The sequence below is a fragment of the Alexandromys fortis genome, unplaced genomic scaffold (genome assembly GCF_014885135.2).
Source record: "Alexandromys fortis isolate MF-2015 unplaced genomic scaffold, M_Fortis_MF-2015_v1.1 scaffold_5, whole genome shotgun sequence".
NCBI lineage: Eukaryota > Metazoa > Chordata > Mammalia > Rodentia > Cricetidae > Alexandromys > Alexandromys fortis.
Genome location: NW_026067924.1, coordinates 22,974,917 through 22,988,543, shown reverse-complemented (window position 1 = coordinate 22,988,543; position 13,627 = coordinate 22,974,917). Strand labels below are relative to the sequence as shown.

Here is a 13,627-nt window from a genome sequence, read left to right as displayed (position 1 = left end):
TCCAAACACAGGTGCTGTATTTTAGTAGATACGGCACTTACATGTGTTTCCGTAAGTGTTTGGGGTTAGAAAGTTGGAAAAGAAAACAATGGTACAGCTGTTACATCATCAGCTGCCGTACTTTGAATTTTGTTTCTTAAAAAAAAAAAAACCTTACCTCATTGTAATTCATTCGATCAAACTTGTTGATCAAACTTGTTAATCACCCCCCCAAGTTTGTGGAAATGCAATACTGTTGCTGGTTGGAAGCACACCCCACCTTCTTGTGAGTCCCAAGAAACTGCAATGATGTATCCGACCCATGGCCGCTGACTGAATGAAACAAGCAAGTTCTATACTAGAGCCCAGCTTCACATGATTGCCTTCGCTTCAAAGAAAGTGCTCAGAGTGTCCAAGAAGGGATAATATTTCTCAACTAAAAATAAGGGAGGGTCTTTAAATTTATTCTTATTATAACCAGCATGGTCAAACTGTAGAAGAGACGGGCGTGAAAGAGGCTTCCTATAAAGAGGCTGAGTCTGCCAAGACTGTCGACGATTTAGAATTTCAGTGATGGGAAATGGTGGATTGTTACAGGCCCAAAGTTGAATTACATTTCATCTGGGGATATTTTCACCTACGGAACAGTCGTTCTTTACCCTGGTTCTGTGTTAGAGCTAACATCTGGTCACTAATAGATAAAGCCTAACAACCAGACAGATGAAAAAAATCAAAACACTTTTAGAATGAATAGACATGACCAAACTCTAGTTTTGTACTAATCAAAGGGCTGTGCCATCATGCAGCATCTAAGGCCTATAGCTGAGGCTTCTCCACGGTGCTGCAACCACCTAGTCACTGTTTCTACCAATGCATTCTTAAAGTGTCATTAATTACGGCTATCTTTAGTCTGTTTCTACAGAAACCTCATGCAACTACTTTGGAACCTAGAATTTAAGGTAACTAAAATTGTGTTCTTAGGCCTTGGTCCCTTATATTTGGCTCCAGAATAAGCTAATTCTTATTGCCTTTGAATTGAAAGCTGCATATTTGTTTCAGCAGAAGCTACCAGAATACTATTTGATGTAAAGTGATTAGTATTTAATTGAATGAAAGTTTCCTTGACTAACATGGTAAGGATAGATTCAAAGGGTGTGTCTTCTTGTACAATGTAAACAATTAGCCTTCTTGCTTATCTGCCTGAAAAGAACTCTCATTAGGAAAGAGGCAAAGTCCTTACTCTTTCATATCATTTAACTCTTTCAATAATTCCTTGAGGTCAATGCTACAATTATACCCACTTGGCACACTAGGAAGCCAAGATACAGAGCTGTTAGGCAGTCTGTGAGGACATGGCATGATGGACTTGCCTCCTAGGGCTTGAGCTCATGACTATGTGACTCTGTTCCTCTCATTTAGCTGTAAGTTTTTTGAAAACTATTTTAAATTGAGTTTTAAGCACAAGTTTTAGGGAAGGAAAAGAAACAAAACTTAGGTAAGGGATGTTGGTTTAATAGGTATCAGTTTGGATTCATGTGGAACGAGCATTCATTGTAAAACCAAAGGTGGCAGCCTTTGGATTAGCATCTTATTTGAAACATGAAAATTTATGCATTTGCATTATAACTGGACTGGCAGAAATGGAGATTCTCCAGAAAGATACTTGCACCTCCCAATCTGACTAACAGACCATTGAAACAATGGACACAAAGAATCAGAATTTCCCTAGGATTCTCATGTTAGAAGGAAAAGGCTGAGTTCTGTTGCTAGTCAGAGAGAAAGCCTGTGTCTCAGAGATTTCAAACAGGTCTCACAACTAGTCAAACCTTCCTGGAGACAGTGGTGATGATTGGTGACCCAGACAACAATGGGCAGGACTATCCCTTACCATCAACCACTTAGTTAGGCACAACTCTTAACCCAAACTTTAGGTCAAGGCCCCAGACATGGACCTGATGTATACCCCTGAAACTTCTAGCTTTCTTTTCCAGTGTGACAACCTCATTTTTTCCGCCTTTTGCTATTCATGGTGTTTTTAGTTAGTGGAGCCTAGCTCGTTAGGGATGTCAGAGCCCAGACTCAGACCCAAGTGACTCTGGTTGATATTCCTTTCCAGTAGCTAAAATAGCCCAACAAAACAAAGCAAAACCAACTATTATAACAGGAATTGGGCTAGCAGAAAAAAAGAAAAAGATACGTGGTCTACCCATGTACTGAGTGCATTGCCATGTTGGCCAATGGCAATGCTTTTGGACAAACGGGAGGAGTGGCCCCCAGAGCTATCAGAGTGTGGTAGGGGGAAAATATCCATATTCTTCATCGATTACCCATGTCTATCACTGATCTTCAATGTGTTTAGGAAGTCTATATTTGCCACCTAATGCTGAAGATAAACGTATCTGCCATCCTTGGCTGTTTATACCATTGGATACTAGTTTTACCCCTGTGGTGGCTGTTAAGACCAGGAAGCTAACTCACACCAACCAGCTCTAGTCATTAGTCAAAACAAGAAGAAGCATAGACACAGGTAGGTAGCCATTCATGTCCTACTCGCTATGTTTCTTGGTGTGAATTTGAGACATGTTGTGGCAGAAATGCGCACACCTAGACAGCTTCATTAACATGCGAATACACTGAGCCCTCCACCTCCATATGGGGAGACTCGTGTCGTATCATGGTGGTCCTAGTCTCACTGATCTGGTTTGCAGTCTAACCTTCTCTCCTATTGCTGGGACCTGCCATGGGGGACTCCAGACCTTCAGTAGTTCTTGCTGCATTCCCAGCAGGGGCAGCCAGTTCGTCCTGCCACGGCCCAGCCCCATTTGTAGACTCGGGATCTAGCTCTGGGCTTTGCACTGAGTCCGGTACGGACTCGAATGCACTGTTTTCCTCCTCCTCATCCTCTTGCGAAGAGAAGACTGTGCTCTCAGAGATCTTGGCGCTATCCACAGAGGAGAAGCGCGTGTGGCTGGCAAAGCGGTTGTTGCCATTGTAGCAGGAGCTGCTGTAGCAGGAGCTGCTGTAGCAGGAGCTGCTGTAGCAGGACGTGCTGTAGCACGAGGGGCTGCAGCACGAGGCATCACAGCCCTCGCAACTGTGGTCCGCTCCTTGCTGGGGGCTGGAGTCACTCTCACTCCCCGTGCTGGGGTGTGCGCCGCCATCCTGGCCAGCACCAAGGCTTTTGGGTAAAGTGGAGTAGAGGCCCCCAGCGCCATCAGAGGGCGCCATACACAGTGTAGCTCCCTCATTCTCGCCGTCTTCCATGGATTGCGGGTCAGCAGCTATTGTATCCACCTCGCTGAGTCCATCTTTTTCAGAGGACTCCTTGAGGGTAATTTCCTCCTCTAAGCCATCCTCCTCCTCCGTGGTGCTCCCTCTCTGAGCCGAAGGCATGCTGTGCAGCAGGGTGTGGATGCGGATGTAGTGTGTCCTTGGGGTCTCAGGCTCTCCACAGGCAGATGCAATCACTGTCTCAAGCTCAGATACAGGAAGGGAACATGGTCTGCTTTTCTTTTTCACCGAGGCCCTCAGCTGCAGTCCAGGCTCTCCTTGCTCCAGGGCAGAAACCTCCTCTTCCTCTTCTTCCTCATCCTGGCCATTCTCCTGCATCTCCCCTTCTCGGGCTCCATCTGCCGGCACTGCGCCCTCTTCTGCCCCGCTACCTTCTGGCAAATTCTCATCCAGGTCAAGTCCCTCTGCCACTTCTTCTGCACTCAGAGTGGGCGGGGTGTCATGTTGCTCTAGGTCTTGAATCTCTCCAGCCTCTTTGGGTCCTTCCGAGATGTTGCCACCATCCTCAGTCTCCATAGGACCTGCAGCTTCCTCAACTGGCCCGGCGGGCTCCTGGTTTTGGTTCCCTGAGCTGTTCATTCCATTCTCTTCACTTGCTGACTCTGGCTTCAAGTTCTCCGAGTGTTCTGGGACGTCCCCAGGAGGTTCCCCATTGCTGTTTTCCACCACACTGTTCATGACGCTGTCCTGGGTTTCTGCTGACTCAGGCTCGGCACTCAGAGAGATCTCTTCATCATCTGCGGGCAAGAAGAAAACTATGTCATTCTTTCCAGAAGAGCAAGGGGAGCTAGCACTCTGGGTAGGCATATATAAACCATGGCAAAGGGGCTCTCATATAAGATACTGGAGAGGAGTGGATGAGGGCTTCTTACTCTCTAGATCACTACTGGAAAATTCTGTAATGAGTGCTCTTCATGTCAATGATACTTTCAGCAAGGCTACTCTTTTACAATTCTCTTTCAAGGTACTGCAAAGAAAAATTTTAATATCCCAAACCTGGCTTTAACCTCACCTCAGAGATCAACAATGCTTGTCGCATATTGTGACTTTCAGAGGTGAGGATGGCAAGAGTATTTATAATTCCTTAACAACTTTAGGCAAGTTAACTGCTCTTGCTCAAAACATTTCCCATGGCTCATCCTCAAGATGCTAGAATAGCTAAGCCAGGCTCTTACACTTCAACGGAGAAGAAAAAGGTTGGACTGCGTTCATGGTCGTCCGCAGCATTTAACAATAGGAAACGAAGGTTTCCAACCGGACCACCTTTCAGGGAGAAGCAACCACTGCTTAACTTTCCCTGACTTGGCGGGAAACATGTCAGATTGGTATTCTGCTTCAAATGCATTAGTGCAATTCCTGTTTGAAGAAAATTATCTCTCTGCTAAAACATACGGCAGCATTTCTGCACACCCTGAAGGGTCAGTCTTAGAACAGTAAAGGCTGGATCCGACAGAGTAAAGCAAGTGTCTTTACTTATTTGTGCATTGAGGCTTAGGGATTGGATGGCCATAAACTTCAGCCTCTGCGTTCTCAGAGGCTTCGCCAGCTTTAATAGTAACTCACATTTGGTTCAAGATGACTGCATGTTTCTCAGCATGGTGTATATTTAGTATGGGTGTATGGGAAAAGAGAAAAAGGAGGATTATGAGGCATCCTTTCATCGTCATTGTTTGGAAATAAGGTTTGGTATGGAAAACTGAATATAAGATGGTTCTGAAAATTTCATTTTCCCTGTAACACTGTAAAAAGTCACTGTATAATGTAGCTCCTCAACAATATGCCCCTCTTCAGCAAGTAGCCAATCTATAACCAGTTGGTAGGTAGAAAGGGATGCAACACATTCATCCGTTCTTCCACGCATTCATCTGTTCGTGGATAGAGTGATTACATTGCTTTTCAGCATCTCCTCTGTGAGACGCCATTTTGTATCACATTGTTGACCTTTACGCTACTGTGTAACCATCTATCTTTGGGTGACAGGAGTTAGGGGGAACCTTTTCACCAAGGAGCTAGCAAAGCTGGCTTCTAAAATCAGTCGCTGGCTTCTGGGACACAGATGGAGATGAGAGAGCTACGAAGCCTATGCCACGCTCGGGGAGAACTATGGTTATCTGCACTTTAGAGAGAAGAACCACGCTGGAGCACTAGCCTTGAACACGACATGAAGATCATGCTGGAAGTACCTGCATGGATGGAGGATGTGATCTCAAATCGGAACTGCAGCTGTCCACTCACATGGTCAGTTGGAAGCCTGCGGCCAAGTGTGTAGCTGACCACCCTATCCCTAGAAGGAAATAAGCACCATCACAGATTTTGCAATAGCCTATCCTGCTAAAGACCACACAGGGTGCTTTCCACACCAGCTGCTGCGACAGGCAAGCTCAGAGGAACTACTGACAGGAAGCGAGGGGCTCTCTGGGGACCTATGCGACCGCCTTAAGGTACATATGTGGGGTCAAGTATAAGGAAATTCTTATCAAATATTCTAACTCAAGGGTCAGAAAACTACAGTTCATATCTAGTCATCACTTTTTTTTATTTTGGTATGGTCATAAGCTTTATTTTAAAGATTTGTTGGAAAATACTTAAAGAAGAGTAAATTGTGTGAAATTCAAATTTAAGTATCTGTTTTATTGGAACACAGCCATGCTTATGAGATTATGTCACAGTGGAAGAACTGAACAGTTTAGACAGAGACTGTGTGGCCTGTAAATCCTAAAATATTACCCCTTTTTACGGACTAAATTCGACAATATGTGTTGTACAGAAGGCGAGAGGACAAAAATTGCAAATGTTTTTGCTTGATCTTCTGTGGACATTGCCATTTTCAAATATGCCCCTGGCAATGGAGGTACCAGAATATGTGAGAGGGAGTATATGCAATGTATAAGAATAGATTCCATGATAGTTCCTGGAGAGCCTGTGCCGGGCTATGGGAAGCCACCTGCTACAGGATGGAGCGAAAACAAGTCTTGTATTCACTGACCTTTGGTTTCCAGAGCAGCATGTATGGAGGCGCTTATTGACTACTCTGGATTCTGGTGCCATACCCCTTCAAAGTCATTTTTGAATTGTTGAAAAATAATCCATCCAGGGAGGAATCAATCTGAAGCTGTAATGGTATTTTCCCCCCACAGGCAATACAGTTTTTATTAAAAAGCAGTTTCTTGCTACGTTGGCCACATGAGGGAAAATACTTCTTTGGGAGGTCCAGGGACAAACAAAGGTGTATTTCATAGCCAACTGTTTGCTCCTTATTCACTCCACTGATTCATTTGTGAGATTCAAATAAAAATATGAGTTACTGGATGTCAGTATTAAATGACTTCTTAGCAAAAATTGACATTATGAAACAAATAAAATAGCCCAATGATCCATTAATTTAATATCTTCCTTGATAAAGCATGGCATAGTGTTTATTTTCAGAACTCATTATATTTCATAGTTAAAACATTATATGGAGATATAATAGGATAAACCACAATGCTCTGTCAATTTAGAAAGGGGGAGGATATTGGTTATCATTTTGAAATATGCCCGCTATGATCGTAAGAAATACTTTCTGAATCTAAATCGATAGAAATGAGAGCTGAAGATGATCATTTGTGACATGGCAATCAAGTTCACTGTGTTCTGTACTCACTTCCCAAGATTTCCTCTCTTTGCTTCCAACCACTCAGACACCTCAGAAAGTGGTTCCTGAGGCCCTGCCGTAGAAGAAGGTGCTGAGGCTGACCTTTGCATTCTATACGGTGAAGCCTATATGTACCCCACAGAACCTGCCTTTAACAGCTTACAACTACCTGGAGACTAAGGAGGGGCCAGTAAATAGCGACCCAGATAGTCAGCGACACTCTCAAAGTGAAGATCGGAGTTGAGTTTAGAGACCAAAAGACAACTGAAAGGTAGTGCTACAGTTTAAGGAATGGAGAGAGGACTGGAAATGGTGTGTGTGTGTGTGTGTGTGTGTGTGTGTGTGTGTGTGTGTACTCTGGGGTTGTACCATGGCTCAAGCCAAATGACTACTGACTGCTTCATGGCCATCATCCAGCAATTTCTTGCTTCTTATGCTGGACATATCTCTAATGGGCAGCTTTACAGGAGTGGTCTCCACAGGTGATGGATACTGCAGTACTGGGGAGAGAAGGTGGAGCGGCCGGAATAAGTGGAGGAGTAGGAGTTGGAGTAGGCTAAGTGTATCATCCTATCAGAGGTGGCGGGGAGTAATACCACCAAGGCTTATTGTTGCCTGCACTCATCTACGCTGCCCCTCCCTCTAAGAGGGAAGAACACCAGGAAAACCAAACTAACCTTGCTCAGGTTAGGGCAAACCCCTTCTATCTTTTTGTTTTCCTACCTGGGTATACATTCTTCCACAATGCAAGGCTGGCATTGCAGGTCAATACTAAAAAACGGTGTAGGGAAGCGGATGAGTCCTCTCTGTTGCTGTAACGAGCCAGAGAGTTCAGCCAGCAGGAAGTAGCTGAGTATGTGTTAGGCAGCGGTGGGCTCACTGCTGGGGTATCAGAAGTCTTACCACACCTCTTTTTGCTGTCTTGCTCCATACCTGGCAGAGCATCAGCAGTGTGAGGGTAGGAGAGGAGTGGAAAGTACGGCAATAGCAAACTAGGCAATCAGCTGCAGGGGGAGGGAGGCAAGTGTGTGTCTAACCTTGACTTATCCCTCACAGGTCTCTCCTTCTTACGTGGAGAAACGATAATGCTTAAGTTACAGAAGTGTTACGAGAACCAGATGAAAAAGACAAAGGTCATAAAGAACACTATTCCCTCTCAAGCCCTACTATGTGCCAGTGATAATATTAGGCAATTTACACCAGGGTGTTGTGTGTTCAATTTTCACAAACCTGAATGGGTAGTGGAGACATAGTCTGACATGTGGCAATGACTCCATATATGTCAACTTCCTTTGGTTTGAGAATTAAGGCAGCCTTATGATCACACAACTACATACATGCTGTCAGGTACTAAACAAACCCCTAGAGAACTTCATATTAAAATATCCAAAAAGTCTGCATAGCATTTTTCAGTCTTTTGATATTACTCTGTGAGACATAACATATTAATAATATGCTTATAGCCAAAGGCCCATGCTAATATTTTTAAATGTAGTGCTATTAGCTAAGGAAATACACATTATAAAAGAGGTGATCTGATCATAGTTCATTTTAATAAAAACTATGAGTGAATATGAATGAGAAATATGTAAAACACAAAAGCATATTCTTATATACAATTGACTTCTGCAACCAACATAATTGCTGTCATTCCCTGAAAATGCATGCTTTTAAAATTTCATCTAGAATTTCTTGCAAATAGCATATTTTGAGAAATTCTACCTAAGAAGCATAGCACTTCATCTGGGTATGGAAATGCAGTGTGTGGTTAAATTCTACATACAAGACAGGCGAAGGAATGAAATATTTTCCATAGCAAAGGCAAACTTTAAACGTCTATTTATGCAGGAAAATGTATTTTTCAATACTGTCTTATGATTTTTTTATACTCTTTAATATGTTTTACACAAATTGCACATGACTAAGAAGAAGGGGAATGATTTAACTGAATATCATGGCTCAGGAAATGATATTGGTGGGAGAGACCCAGGAACTGGAAACCATTTTAGTTTGTCTTTCCCTAAGACTTTATAATGGCAACTCACAAGCCATCCTGAAGGTGGCCTATGAGTGGAAGGGCATGGCCTATGAGCGGAGGGGCGTGGCCTATGAATGGAAGCATAGCCATCTCAGTCACAGTTTACCCTATGGCGTGTCTCTCCAGCAGCCTCTGAACCGGCATTGACAGCTTTCCCAAGAAACGCTTGATGATGGGACGGCTCTTGGCAAACTTGTCCTTCACTTCAATTTCCAGCACATCAGTTGGCAGAGACACGAAACTGAAATGCTGCAATGAGAAACCACATCACATTAACTAACCGAGAGGTTCTAGGGCTGGTAATTCCCGATTCCTGCGCCTTGGCCTTAGTGACGCTGTGAGACCTGTTTGTTAATAAAGGAAGGCTGACAACTGTATTCTCCCTTAGATATTAAAAAAGCATCGAAAAAGGAGTGAGAAACACGTAAGACTGAAACTTGGAAAATAGGATAAAAGGCTGTGAAACACTATCTTCTAGACTTGATACAACCATTACCTCACAACAATCGTGGTTACCTTCACTAAGCCAATGTATCAGCAATCAGTCATGGAAGTGGGAGGGACTTGAAGGACCACACCCTTCACTGCTGAAGTCTGGCTATTGGTGGAATCTGAGAGAGGGAGGGTCATTTTTTTTTTTTTTTCTGTTTTACATCCCATGCTGATCACATCACATCAGGCTCCCAGGGTCAGGACAATGGGCCTTGTTAAACCCAGTGAGTAACAACAACACCACCCAGCCCCTTCCACCCCAAATGACTTGAAAATGGAAGAGATCTGTGAGGAGAAAAGGGGCTGGGCATGGGTAGCAGACAGACAATAAAGAGTAGGGATTAAGAGGGGTCAAACACACTGGGTACATGTGTGGAATTGTATAAGATGGAAATTTGATTAAATAGGAAGTAGAGTTAATCTTTTATATTCAGATAAAATCAGCACAAATTGAATACAAAGCACTTATCAAACTCTCATACATTTGATAACAGCAGGCGAGAGAGACTTGCCTTGGCGGTGGGGCAACAAAGAAGGAGATTTAAGGAGAGAGAGGAGGGGTGATTTAGACTAAAGATGCTTGAAAAAGTGCTCGCTTCGGCAGCACATACACTAAAATTGGAACGATACAGAGAAGATTAGCATGGCCCCTGTGCAAGGATGACATGCAAATTCGTGAAGAGGTCCATATTTTTATGGAACCTTCTCAAAAATTGACCACATTCTCAGTAACAAAGCAAACTTCCACAGTTACAAAAAAAATTAGTAACCACCTGTGTCTTATCGGATCACCATGGATTAAAGTTAGAATTCAACAACACTGCTACCCCCAGAAAGCCTACAAACACATGGAAACTGAACAGTCAACTACTGAACCACACCTGGATCAAGGAAGAAATAAAGAAAGAAATTAAAGTCTTTCTTGAATTCAATGAAAATAAAGACTCAACTTACTCAAACCTATGGGACACTATGAAAGCAGTGCTAAGAGGAAAGTTCATAGCACTAAGTGCCCACTTAAAGAAAACAGAGAATTGGAGACTTAACCACCTGAAAGCTCTAGAAAAAAAGAAGCAGACTCACCTAGGAGGAGTAGAAGACTGGAAATAATCAAACTGAGGGCTGAAATCAACAAAATAGAAACAGAGAAAACAATCCAAAGAATCAATGAAACAAAAAGCTGGTTCTTGGAGAAAATCAACAAGATTGATAAACCCCTATCCAAACTAATCAAACGGCGGAGAGAGAATACGCAAATTAACAAGATCAGAAATGAAAAGGGGGACATAACCACAGAAACAGAGGAAATTCAGAGAATCATTAGATCTTACTACAAAAGCCTGTATGCCACAAAATTGGAAAATGTAAAAGAAATGGACACTTTTTTAGATAAGTACCATATACCAAAGTTAAACCAGGACCAGGTGAACAACCTAAATAGACCTGTTAGTCGCGAAGAATTAGAAGTTGTTATCAAAAACCTCCCCACCCAAAAAAAGCCCAGGTCCAGACGGTTTCAATGCAGAATTCTACCAGAACTTCCAAGAAGACCTAAAACCTATACTCCTTAATGTATTTCACAATATAGAAACTGAAGAGTCATTGCCAAATTCCTTTTACGAAACTACAGTTACCCTGATACCAAAACCACACAAAGACTCAACCAAGAAAGAGAATTACAGGCCAATCTAACTCATGAACATCAATGCGAAAATCCTCAATAAAATACTGGCAAACCGAATCCAAGAACACATTAGAAAAATTATCCATTATGATCAAGTAGGCTTCATCCCAGGGATGCAGGGCTGGTTCAACATACGAAAATCTATCAATGTAATCCATCATATAAATAAACTGAAAAAAAAAGCCCATATGATCATTTCATTAGATGCTGAAAAAGCATTTGACAAAATTCAACATCCCTTTATGATAAAGGTCTTGGAGAGATTAGGGATACAAGGGTCATACCTAAATATAATAAAAGCTATTTACAGCAAGCCGACAGCTAACATCAAATTAAATGGAGAGAAACTCACAGCCATCCCACTAAAATCAGGAACATGACAAGGTTGTCCACTCTCTCCATACCTCTTCAATATAGTGCTTGAAGTTCTAGCAATAGCAATAATACAACATAAGGGGACCAAGGGGATTCGAATTGGAAAGGAAGAAGTTAAACTTTCGTTATTTGCAGATGATATGATAGTGTACATAAGCGACCTCAATATTGCCTTGATATAACTAAGACATCAGTGTGAAGGTGATATTATAATCCAGAAGGTGAAATGGCTGTGAGGAATTTCAGAGACATCCTATGCCGGCCAGAGTTTTGTCAACTTGAAACAGGCGAGAGTCATGGGAGAGGAGGGAACGTAGACTGAAAGAATGTTTCCATATGATATGGCTATACGCAGGTCTATAAGGTATTTTCTTAAATAGTGATCGATGCGGGAGGGCCCAGTCCATTGTGGGTGGTGCCACCCTGGGTTGGTGCTTCTGCGTGCTGTAAAAAAGCCGACTGAGCAAAGAAGGCAAGCAGTACCCCTCCATGATCTCTGTTTCAGTTCCAGCTTCGAGGTTCCAGCCTTGAGTTCCTTCTCTGACTTAGGGGATGGACTGTGGCCTGAGAGATGATAACTGGAATAAACTCTTTATTCTCCAAGTTGATTTTGATCATGGTGTTTAATCATAGCAGTGGAGACCCTAACTAAGACATATTCATGTTCAACACGACTTAGTATTTTCTAAGGTGTTTATGGGTATGAGAAAATACGACTCTAGACTGAGAAGGCAGTATTATCATCTGTTTATAACCACTCATAAATGTGTGAAAGCCAGAAAAATAATTTTTCTTGTTTTATAAGCTCTAGCACTTTATGAAATTAGTTCTTTGAGAATTTCGTAGAATATACGTTGAACATGCCCATCTCCCTTCCCCCACTACTGTCAGAAACACTCCCTCCCCTAAGTTTGTGTCTTCTTTCTTGCAACCTATCAAGTCCAGTTGGTGCACCCAACGTATCTTGGACGTGTGGCCTTCTGCAGGAATGTAGCCAAATTACCATGAACTACACTGTTAAGGAAAACCAGTTCTTCAGTGGCTATCAGTGGAAAATAGGTCCTCAAATAGGGGTTGAACTTCATCCCAACCTCCCTGCCTATTCCAGGATTTGATTTGGCCATATCTTGCACAGTTCTTGTGTATACTATGAGCTAGTTCATATGTGCAGCTGCCCTGCACATCTGTCTGCAAGATGCTATTTCCTTGTGTTCATCCATTGCCTCTTCTGTTCTTCCTGCCTCCTCTTCCACAAAACCCTGAGTCTGGGGGAAAGGGTGTGATGTAGATGTACTATTGGGAACTGAGAATTCCACAGTCTCCATCCCTGGGCTCCAGCACCATGTGAGTCTCTGCATAAGTCACCTTGTATAACAAATAGAAACTTCTCTGGATGAGGGTGAAAGACGCATCAATCTGTGGGCACACGGGCATGTCACTAGGAGTTCATATACTACTATATAATACTGTGTCCATTTAGCAGAATAATAGCATCAGGTTCTTCACTAGTGGCTATCACTAGCTTGTCTAGCCACAGGCTCTTGTCCTGATAATGGTGCCAGGTGTGGGCTTCGTCCTGTGGGATGGGACTTAAATCCAATCAGAAAGTTGTGGGCTTCTCCCATTATCTTCATGTCATTTTGCTCCAATGAGTGTGTCTTGCCAGCCTAGTCATTATTTTAGCTCACAGGGCTCACAGCTGGTTGAGATTGGTGGTTACCTTTCGTGTCTGGTAGGATGCATATTACCTACCAGAACTGTGAAAGCTAGACCAAAGGGATGAAGCTTCCAGGCCAGCACCTGCTTGATTCCTCCATGACCAGTGACTGAGGAATAGGACTTTCAGGAATGGTGTCTTACTCTCAGCTTCTATAAGGTAACCAATAACACTGTCAATAACCTGTAAAGCTAGGGCATCTATGGGGCCTCACTAGCCAACAGCTCCAAAAGAGGTAACTCATTCCTGGAACTGGATTTTTAATTTGTTAGCCTATGGTGTTATAGTACAACTTCTTTTACACACACACACACACACACACACACACACACACACACACACACTATCTATCTCTATCTATCTATCTATCTATCTATCTATCTATCTATCTATCTATCTATCTATCTATCTATCCCC

At 42.8% G+C, this 13,627-nt stretch overlaps 1 protein-coding gene and 1 non-coding gene across 5 annotated transcripts in view; one reads left to right on the top strand and one right to left on the bottom strand.

Moving 5' to 3' along the window:
• The window catches only part of Hecw1 (HECT, C2 and WW domain containing E3 ubiquitin protein ligase 1), a 235,625-nt gene that overhangs the window by 55,144 nt on the left and 166,854 nt on the right, over positions 1-13,627 (bottom strand). For 3 of the 4 annotated variants that reach the window (XM_050142743.1, XM_050142744.1, XM_050142746.1), the window contains 3 exons: positions 9,049-9,191; positions 5,454-5,554; positions 2,694-4,007 (listed from right to left, as the gene is read on the bottom strand). In XM_050142743.1, coding sequence (XP_049998700.1) covers positions 2,694-4,007; positions 5,454-5,554; positions 9,049-9,191 — 1,558 coding nt within the window. The remainder of the gene's footprint in view (positions 1-2,693; positions 4,008-5,453; positions 5,555-9,048; positions 9,192-13,627) is intronic. The other variant, XM_050142745.1, reaches the window with a different exon arrangement.
• On the top strand, positions 10,023-10,129 carry LOC126501891 (U6 spliceosomal RNA). Its single transcript, XR_007591823.1, has one exon. It is a non-coding gene; the product is annotated as a U6 spliceosomal RNA (small nuclear RNA).